The sequence below is a fragment of the Glycine soja genome, chromosome 20, assembly GCF_004193775.1.
Source record: "Glycine soja cultivar W05 chromosome 20, ASM419377v2, whole genome shotgun sequence".
NCBI classification, from domain to species: Eukaryota; Viridiplantae; Streptophyta; class Magnoliopsida; order Fabales; family Fabaceae; genus Glycine; species Glycine soja.
The window spans coordinates 50386970-50397441 of NC_041021.1; the positions used below are offsets into that span (position 1 = coordinate 50386970).

Below are 10472 nucleotides of genomic sequence, written 5' to 3' on the forward strand. Positions count from 1 at the left end.
ACGGGTTTGTCCCTCAATCTGTAATCGGCATTAAAGAGTATAATAGTTCTTGTGGTTAACTTTGGTTTGTCTACATTGATAAGATAATTTACCTGAGATAAAGAGATAAATTTATCATTTAAATGATTGTGATTAGGGACATATTTATTATAATATTTTTTTTTTATTTCTTGTCTTCTCATTTTGCTCACAGATCTATCTTGGACGTTTTGTTATGAAATTAATATTGAGTGATTGATGATTATTTATGTTATAGTTGTTATGAAATTAATTCACTAAAAAAGATGATCAGGAAAGTAAATGTTTATATGCATTTTTAAAAGGATATTAACATAGTTTAGTGGCTATTATCTTAAATTAACTATTTCAAAATTTAAAATTAACTTTCGAAAATATAAAAGATAAAAATGAAACTTTTAAAAAACACTTAAATGATGAAAATAAAACTTTTAAAAATATAAAAGATTAAAATAAAATTTTTAAAACTTAATCTTACAAAATAAAATAATACTAAAACAATAAATGAGTTCACAATATTTTAATTTCTGAGATTTTTTATTAGTAGTTAGTAAATTTTATTGAAAATTATAAATGTGATTTATTAAATAACAAACACAACTCGTTAATGATTTTAAATTAATGATAGAGATTATAATTAAAATAGAATGTTAAAAAATATGTTGCTAATATCTCTAAAAAAATATTTGACGTTAATAAATATAATAAGAGTGTAAAAGTTTTTATATTATTTTTTGCTAAAAATTTTCATGGCATAATAACGAGAGAGAAAACAACACGAACATCAAAATCAATACACAATTCTACTTCTCTTGTTAAAAAAATTTACATCATTTTTACATACTTTAATATGAGAAGTGATCCTAAAATGCTTATTTGGTGATATTGATATATGATAAAACTAGTCTTATTTGCGGAGGGTGTGTAGAGATTTTTATTTTTTTTAAGAATAAGAGAAGATGAATATTTATATTTATTGGTGAATCTAACATTTTTTTTTCATTTTTTATCACATCTTTAACGTTCATGCGTTATAATTAGCCATTCTTACTATCGTTTTATATTCACTTGGAAGTCATTTTGCGTTGTCTATCTCGCAGCTATAACGTGTAACACATCATTATGTGTTATTCTCAATATTACTACTTATATTTGCTTAAAAGTCATTTATCATTTTTTACCACATCTGTAATGTTAATGCATCATTCTCAATATTGTCATTTACATTTATTTATAAATTGTTTTTCATTCTCTATCTAATCCATAACATTGATGTGTCCTTCTCGATAGTCAATAGTGCGATTTACATTGATTTAGAAGTTATTTTCGACTTGTATCTTGTCCAGAAGTTAACATGTCATTCTCAACACAATCTTTTTCAATAATGCTATTTGCATTGTCTTAGAAGTCTTTCTTAAAAAAAAAAAAATACCCAATGCATAAGGTTAACACTTTATAATTTGTCATTGCCACTTACATTGGCATACAAGTCATTTTTCATCAAAAGATTGTAACTCAGTTAATTGAATATAATGTATAAATTATTATAAATCCTTGACACAAACTTTAATTCTCACTAATTAAAAAAAGTCATTTTTCATTCTCCATCACATTCATAAAATTAAAGTCCAATTCTCAACCTATGTTCATTTTGAAGCTTCCTCTCAAATACTTGCCCGTTGAACAATCTTGGAATTCATGCTACCAACAAACAAAACACACAATATAGGTCATTTTTCATGGGAACATAATGCATCAAATCATTCAAAATGATATTGTCAAACTTGTTACTGTTAATTTTTATTCATGAGTTATTAGTGTACTGAAAATTTGTAAGAAAATAGTAATGTGTCTCCAATTTATGGTTCTTTTTGTGGAAATTGTAAATATCTTCATTCTTGTGTGAATTTATAAAGTAGAAACTTCATTTTTGTGATCTAATGTTGAATTTAACTCAGTTTGTGGACTAAAAAATAGAAGGTGTAAAAAGTTGCTGATGAACTCGCTTAACAAGACAGATTGGCTAAGCGAACCTCATTCGCTTAGCGAGACAGCTAGATCGCTTAACGGATGCAAAACCCTAGAAGAGGATAAGTCAGAGATCAACGCGCTCAAGACGCGACCAGCCGGTCCAACGAGGATGTTGTCTCTTCTCGCGTTTAGCACGCCCAAGCTCGCTTAACGGATTTTGATACACTATAACTAACCGTTAATGTACATAACTTATTTTACACTTTATCTTCAATCCGTAATTTACTCTTAATTCATTAACCTATAAATAAAAATAAAAACCCCATCTCTTATAATGGGTCATATATATTTATTTATTTCTTATCAAGATACGTGGATCATCATTATTTGATAATAGTATTTTTTATTTATATTATAAATTTTATTTCAATTAAAATAAATGTAATATGTAAAAGTTAAAAAGTAATATAATTAAATATCGTAAAATGTGTTTATTTCGTGTCTCCTTTAATATGTTTATAAATTATTCCTATTTAACGCACACAATTCACTAATCTAAAGGTGTGTATAAAGTAAGTGTATGCACAAGTGTAAGTGTACAAAGCGAGTGTTTAGTTAGGAGTGGATATATGGATTTGGATTTGCGGACTGACTTGTTCAGCTCACGAATCTTGTGGATAATGAATCTTTTTTTATTTAAAGTCACATAGACATAATCAAAATTAGGCCCAACCCATAAATTTTGATTGAAAAAAAACACGCACAAATCCTAAACAGCCCATTCACTAACACACACAAACTCTTCTTCCTCTTTCTTACCTTACTACCCTAGTGTGCCACCCATCCTTGGGATCTTGGCCTTATCTGGTCGTACCTTTCTCCGGCCACCATCATTCCTGATTTCATTGACAATCACACTCTCACCAATGTCCATGGTCACACCTTATGTTGTTGTCGTTATGCTCATAATCATCTTTCTCTTGTCACTATCGCGTCAAAGTCACTTCATTGTTGTCCTTTACTTTTGCATTGAAGGCTTGAAGCTTTTACTAAATTTTTAGCTTGTTATCGTTTCTTGTTGTGAATCATTTCTTCCCCTTTGTGGTTGTTCTTTCCATGTTAATATTTTGATAATGAATGTTGATTCCTTTTGTTTATGTTAGCCATTTTATCAATTATTAGGAATTGTTTTTTTCTCTTTGTGAATGTTCTGTTTTGATGAATGATGATTCCTTTTGTGGTTGATATGGTTATCTGAAAATCTAATAGATGGTGTTTGCTTTTTTTCCCATTGTTATTGTTATTTTTTGTTTGTGATGATTTTCTTCTAATCTGATGCATTTTTATTTTTTTAAAATTATTATTTAGACCCGTAAATTGGCCTGTTTATCCACAAATTTTGCAGGCGAAATATGGTCCTGAAAAAAAAGAATGACAATTTATCTCACAAATTGAACATCGAACTTATTCAGTCAATGTAAAACGCGAACTTCGATCCTTTGATTAAGACGTGTCTTCTAAGTTTATGCTTCACTCCAATCGTGTTATAATTCTACAAAGGATGAAGACTATTATACGAACAATAAGACAAACTGCAATCCAGCAAATACAACAATTTCGGACGGCATAGTAGCTGTCGATTGATTGTCATGTTTCAATCATACACTAGAGAAATATTTTAAATTTCAAATTAGCTTTGATCATCATAATTAATTTTTAAAATCTCTTGAGAATTGACAAGTAATGTAAACATAATTTAAAAACTAGCATGGAACTTGCGCTGTTATTAATAAGTCCTCCTGGACGGCTGGAAAACAACATTGTGGCTGGCTTCCCCCATTGACTATGAATTAAAAGTCGGTATCATCTTCACACGCCAGAACACACAATAATTGATAGATTTTACTACTCCAGCTAATGTTATTTTTATACCCTTCTTACAGTATTTTAGTTAGTACTTCCAATAGATATGCTTTATTTGCCTTGATGTCTATGTAAATATCATTTTAGCGGACTGAATAATCCGTTGCTGGTAGGAAAAGGCAAGTCCAAAGAACCAATAACTTCGTTCCATTAAATTATTAAAAACGAAAATGCCATTTGTTTCCCTCGCATGCACATCACCACTCTCCATCATTCGTTCAGCGACCTTCATTCCCCAATTACATCTTCCCCTACAATCTTGGCCACACTTGATGCATGCTTTTACAATCATTACTTCAATGGGCTTAAAAACTAAAGCTAGGTAGGTAGTAAGGAAAAGGAGCACTAATATTATTATAAATCTAATCTAATTCTGTAGGTGAAAAACCTGCAAATATGAATTCCATAATCCTCCAACATTCCCCAGGAGGCTTTATATAGATAAAAGATTAGAGGGAAATCAAAATCTTTTCCTCTTCACCCGTGAAATATCATCAAAACTGTCATCACTCCAAACCTGTCCACCACCACCACCACCATGCCTGAAATTCTCTTCTTGTTCATCCATATTTCTTGTTCTTCTAGGTGGCACATTAGCTGGCCGGCCCTTGATTCTTCTGTCAAAGTCCCTTTCCCTTATGTTGTTGCCTCCTCTTTCATGAAAATCTGAATCATCTGAACAGAATCTATAATGTCTAGGTCCGTCTTCAGCATTAAGGTGAAAATTCTCACCAACATTGTTATTATAGGGAGGCCTGAAAGAACGCACAGGTCCTCGTCTCTCACCAAACCTTCTCCTATCCTCACCATTTCCTTCACCACTAAGCTCAAGTAACCTACCAGAATGCATGGGCCCCCCAAAGTATTCATCATCATTTTCCGCACGGTCCCGTGGATCTACTACATCAAACCTCCTATTTCTGATTAAAATTCGACCAGACCTCGGATGACCATGGTCCCTTGCAGAATCAATGTCCCTCATATCATTAGAAGGTCTTGACATAAAAGAGGGGGAGCCATGCCTCCTCACCACTCTCTCCGCAGGGAAAACAGGACGATCAGGGGACCTCATTCTGTCAACCCTGTAAAATGGTGATCTTCTATGGGATAGTTCTGGATGTCCACCAAAACCATCAGGGGATCTTCTTCTAGGCGACCTTCTTCTTGGAGATGACCATGGACCGGGTGAGCGACTCCTAGATCTGATGGGTGACTTGGAACGAATTCGAGGAGGACCCCTTCTCTGCATGGAAGAAAAATTCCTACTCCCTCTCGTAAACCGACCATCCATTCCCTCAAATGTTTGGGACCGGGTGAACATAGCATCCATATTATCCTCAGGCAAGCCTCTCATAAATTTATCATTATGCCTCACTCCAACCAAGTCTGAACCATCTCCAATACATCTATTTGGACTAATGTTTCTTGGATTTCTATGACCAATTTGGATGCCATCTCTTCCTCCTGGTGAACGCCTCCTCGGTGCAATGTAAGAACCATCATTCAATGGCTTTCTGCCTAATCGACCATTACCAACATATGACCCATCAGGTGCAACATTATTGTACTCCATATCGGTATCGGCAAAAGCAGGTGCATACTTAGGCCTGGGCCCACGAAACTGACTTGGACCATTGTAAAACTCACCAGAAAATTCACGGTCAGATTCCCATTCACTACGAACTGAGTCTAATCGACTATTAAGTCTTCCTCTACCTCGCACAAAGTTAAATCTAGAGTTTCTAGGGGAGATATCTTGATGTCTTTCTCTAGAAAATTTGTGAGGGCCATCAATGAAAACTTCATCTCTGAAAATCAAAATAAGAAGAAAAGGACTTGAGCAAAAGAAAACAACTCGGTCGATAAAAGAGAAATAATCTATAGGACTAAAACTTATACCTTCCTCTGTGTAATTTATCCCCATCAAGTGAGTCAGACAATACATCTCTTCCAGCTCGAGACGACAGTGACCTGCCTGAAATGGGCCTAGTTTTACCAGGAGATGAAGAACTAGTAGCTCGAGACAGAACTATAATTCTCCCTGGATTACCACCATTATTAACATCTTTGGCTGCATCATCAGCATTTGCAGACACTTCCATAGTTTCAAAATCTAAGTCAGTTTGTTTAACTATGTCAGCTGTTTTGACAACCTCATCAGCACACTGGAAATCAACCCCATGGCTTCCATTAGTGGCTTGATTGGAAGGTGATTCTGCCACCAGAGCTTCACAGACATTTTTCCCATCTAAAAGATCTAATGCTTTCATTTGCAAAACATTAGCACCATGAGCAGCAATGTTAGACTTCTCATCATCCAATGACTCTTGCACACACACACTTTTATCAATGACCTTACCAGACCTCTCATGCATTTCAATGTCCATATCAACAACTTCATTATTTATTTCACTTTGAATTGCAGTAATATTGTCATTTTCCACCAACTGATATGAAGTGGGACAATCGCCACTCACCATTCCTTTTTCCATCTGTTTATTTACAAAATTACTACAGTCAGGATGCTCTACTTCTCTTACCTCACATATGGTGTCTTCTGCTGTGGAAGGATCCAGTGGTTCTCGAACCTCACCATCTTCATAATCATCATCTTCAACATACCGTTCGGTATCCACACCAATAGTTACAGCACGATTCTCATCTGACTCGCAATCAGAACCGTAAGAATCATCCTCTAACATATCAGTAGATAGGGTTATCTTTTCTTCATCACTTACACAGCCTTCACCATTGCCTCGTGGGACAGGTGGAGGCTCATTCATGAGTTTCAGTCTGCAAGCATCACGATCAGCAGCATTTTCTTCCTCAGTTCTAACAGAAAAAGTTTGCAGACCAGGATCATTCAACTTTGAACCATTACCAACCATAGGCATAGCAACTGTTTCTATGGTAACCTGCTCGGCATTTAAACAAACACCATGACAAACTTTCTCAACATCGACTCCATCCGTAAGACTAGAATTTTCAATCTGGCTTACTATGTTTTCACTGGTTGATAACTCTTTTGTATACAATGGTTTCACTGGAGCACAATCTGCCTCGGCAGAGATTTGTGTTGTCTCTGGCATAACTGGCATCGCCAAGGAAGGAGAAGAATTATCCGATCCTTGTCGCAAATCTTTATTCAACTGATCCATTTTACTCAATGCAGCATTGGATCCTTCCTGACTGCCCTCGTGATTTGGTTCCAGTTTAACAGAGGCAGCATCAACTTTCATTAAATTGCTAACATTTGACAACTTTGAAGAGTTGGCAGTGGAAGGCTGAACAAGTTCTTGTTTAACAGCAACACTATCTAATGAACCCACAGGAGAGGCATTAGCTTCCTTCAAATCCTTTTTTGAGCTCTCATCAAATGGTTCTGGTTTTACCAACCTAAAACTAGAAGTATTTGCATCACCCACAGTTGAAGCCAAACTTGACAAGCTCACATTGGGAATAGCACTACCAGAATTCAGCTTAACAGATAATCTTGAGGGTTCCTCAGTATATTTCTGAATAGGTGTAAGAGATAGAATACTTGAGTCGAGAAATTTAAACTGCTGTCCACACGGTCCAGATGGAAAAGTGAAAGCTTCTTTATGACTCTCTTCACACATTGGCTTTACAGACACAACACTTGTTGGCAGCGTCATCCCTGTAGAGCACACTAACTGCTTTTCATCAAGTGAACCATCAGTAATTTTCAGCCCATCAATACTTGTTTTAACCAAGCCAGCTTCAGTCCCAGATTCTTCCCATGCATCCATTGTAGTATTCAGATCCCAGTTTGCCCTGTTAGATTGAACACAAGTTGTGTCACTATCAGTTTTAGCATCAGTATTTAAACTGTGAGTACTACAGTCTTCTTTGCTTAAAGATAATTCCAACGAGACAGATTCTGCTTTCTCTGTTTTTTGACGATTCCCATCATTCTCCATACTTGCAACAGCTGGTAAGACGTGCTCCTTTAAGCTTAAAGATAAACCAGGACTTCCTGAAACTAAAGGAGTCTCTTGTTTACAAATATCTTGGACATTTTGTTTGCTTACATCAGCTCCAATGCTAAGAGCAAGACCTTCCTTTGCAGCCAATAAGAGTTCAGGATTCCCTTTGATAATTTGGGATTCCAATTTTTTATTGCTACCTTGACTGAGAATCTTCTCTTTGCTATCCATGACGTCCAAAGTACATGATTGAGTTCTGACATTTGATTGCTCACGTTTGGGAGTAAGGAAGCAAGAGTTGCTTTGAACCATGTTAGCATTGGTAACATCAGTACTTGCTTTCTTATCTTCAAGCGCAGGGATTCCATTAGCATCAGATAAACCAGAAGAACTGGGAGAAAGAGTTGAACCCGGTGACGTGCTTGAATGTTCCTTTCGCAAGGGATCACTTTCTTCTGAACGTGAAGCCTCTTCCAAAGAAGGCTGAAGATATGGGAACTTTCTTTTCTTGATTGGTGCACCTGCAGCATTTGGTAAAGTTGGTCCTTGAGAAGTGCTTGAATTTTCTTTACGTTGTAACTCGGTTTCTTCAGTGAGAGAATATGGTTCCTCAGACACAGGTGCAGAAGAAGGCTGAATCGTAGGAAACCTCCTTTTCTTGATAGGCACACCTGCAATTAAACCACTAAATTTCCCAGCATAGGACTTTACCCCGGTCTGTCAATAGAATATCAAGTAATCAATATCCAAAAAAGAACAAATTGGCATGGTTCTCTAATCGTAGTTAGCTGTAAATCAGAAAGGAAATAAACACCTCTTCATGTCCTGAAACAGGCATGATTCCAAAGTAGTCAGTCCGCTAAAAAGCTCACAAGTCAAAACCCTTCTTTTAAACTTCAGTTATTACGATTCAATAGCAAATCCTCAACAAAATATATTGAAGTAGGCTAAAAAAATCTGGCACTGAATTAACCATCGGTAGGCATAACTATCTTCTAAAACGCTTCTCCTTTCGAAGTAAAAATAATCCTAGCCTTACTCTCACTTCCAAGATACAGACAAAGAAGTAGCATGGACCTGCAAAACACAACATAAAGACACAACACATCATAAACTCCCTTAAACAGATTACTAGTTGACAATCAAAGTAAAAATAAACAAACATGCCTCGTGCAAATTTTAATCAAGCCACGGTCAAACCAAATCCCCTTATAAAGTTTATATTAGATCCAAAACTAACCGACCCCTACATAATCACAACAAACAAACTCCTAGATCAGTCCTAAAGAATATTTCAAATCCTCTCAAAACGCAGATACTAAGCAAAAAAACACAAAACAAAGTAAATTACCAAGAACAAATCCACCGTAAAACGATCAACAAAGTCAAAATTCACCAAAACAAAAGATAGTAAAAGATCTACTCCGCAACATCGGTAAAGTACATCAAAACAAGAGGAAATCCCACGCAGAAAGCCTTTCAACAGCAAAATCAACATGAGAAGGAAAAACCTTGAACAGAGGGAAAACCGAGGGAACACGTAAAACGAATAAAAGGGTTGCAGAATAGTGTGGCGTAGAATCAGATCTAGACCTAAAAACAAAAGCAGAGTAGAGGGCAGGGCATCGTGGAAAATATTCAATACCGAGAATCGCAGGGCGCGGAAAAATCAAAGCGCGGTAAGTTAAAAACTCAGGAAAACGTTATAGATCTTGACGAAGAAGAAGAAGAAGGTGGTAAAGACGAAGAGGAAGAGATACCTGATTGGTTGTGGAAAAAAGGAAAGAAAACAAAGGAAGAAGGGTTTGGGGTCAAGCAAGCTCTGCAACGTCGACGAAACAACTAGGAAGGAGCGAGAAAGGGATAAAAAGGAATCTCTTTCTCTCTCTTTGATCTCTGTGTATCTATAGAGAAGAAAATAATACTAGGGTTTGCCGATTTTATTGACTTTATGAAAACGGAAGCTTATCTTCGTTTCTATATATTCTATTCCACCGACGTGACGCATCAACTAACGCATCGCCATGTGTGACTATTATCCTCCGTTCATTTCTTATCGTTTGATCTTGCCCGTTCGATGTAAAGTCGTGACTTTTTATACTGCTTCTTGGCCCCTTTCCTACTGGACCTTGGTGTCGCCTTCCTCACTTATACCCAATTTCCTTATCACTTTCTTTCTTTCTTCAATCATTCAAGTGGACTAAGAATAAAATATTTTGCCCAATTGCAACTTCTCCCAACAACATTATTATTATTTATTACTAGTATATTAATGTAATCATAAACAACTTAGATATTTTTTTATATCAATTTTAAAATTAACTAGTATTTTATACACTATAATGTATACTATAAATATTTATCGGGTAAAATATCTCTCATATCCCTATAAAATTTAAAAAATATTAATTTTATCTTTATAAAAAAAATTATATTAATTTATTTTTTGTGAAAATAAAATATATTTTTATTTGTCCTCAATAATAATTTTGTTAAAAAATAATTTGACATGACTAAAATCTTATATGTGAATTTTGATTACAAAATTAAATAATTTATGATAATTAAAATTCTAGAATGAATTAAATGATTTATGACGAATAAATAATCATA

The 10472-nt window shown here is 35.1% G+C and overlaps 1 protein-coding gene across 2 annotated transcripts; it reads right to left on the reverse strand.

The window, feature by feature from the left end:
* Nucleotides 1-4036: 4036 nt before the first annotated feature.
* Nucleotides 4037-9804, reverse strand: LOC114402403. 2 transcript variants are annotated; one of them, XM_028364962.1, is made up of 4 exons: nt 9620-9804; nt 8674-8936; nt 5812-8576; nt 4037-5720 (listed from the first exon to the last, which is right to left on the reverse strand). In XM_028364962.1, the coding sequence occupies exons 2-4, from the start codon at nt 8695-8697 to the stop codon at nt 4373-4375; spliced, it is 4137 nt and encodes a 1378-aa protein (XP_028220763.1). In that variant the 5' UTR covers nt 8698-8936; nt 9620-9804; the 3' UTR covers nt 4037-4372. The 2 variants fall into 2 exon arrangements, with proteins under 2 accessions (XP_028220763.1, XP_028220764.1); XM_028364963.1 differs by lacking the exon at nt 9620-9804 and adding an exon at nt 9505-9613.
* Nucleotides 9805-10472: the final 668 nt, after the last annotated feature.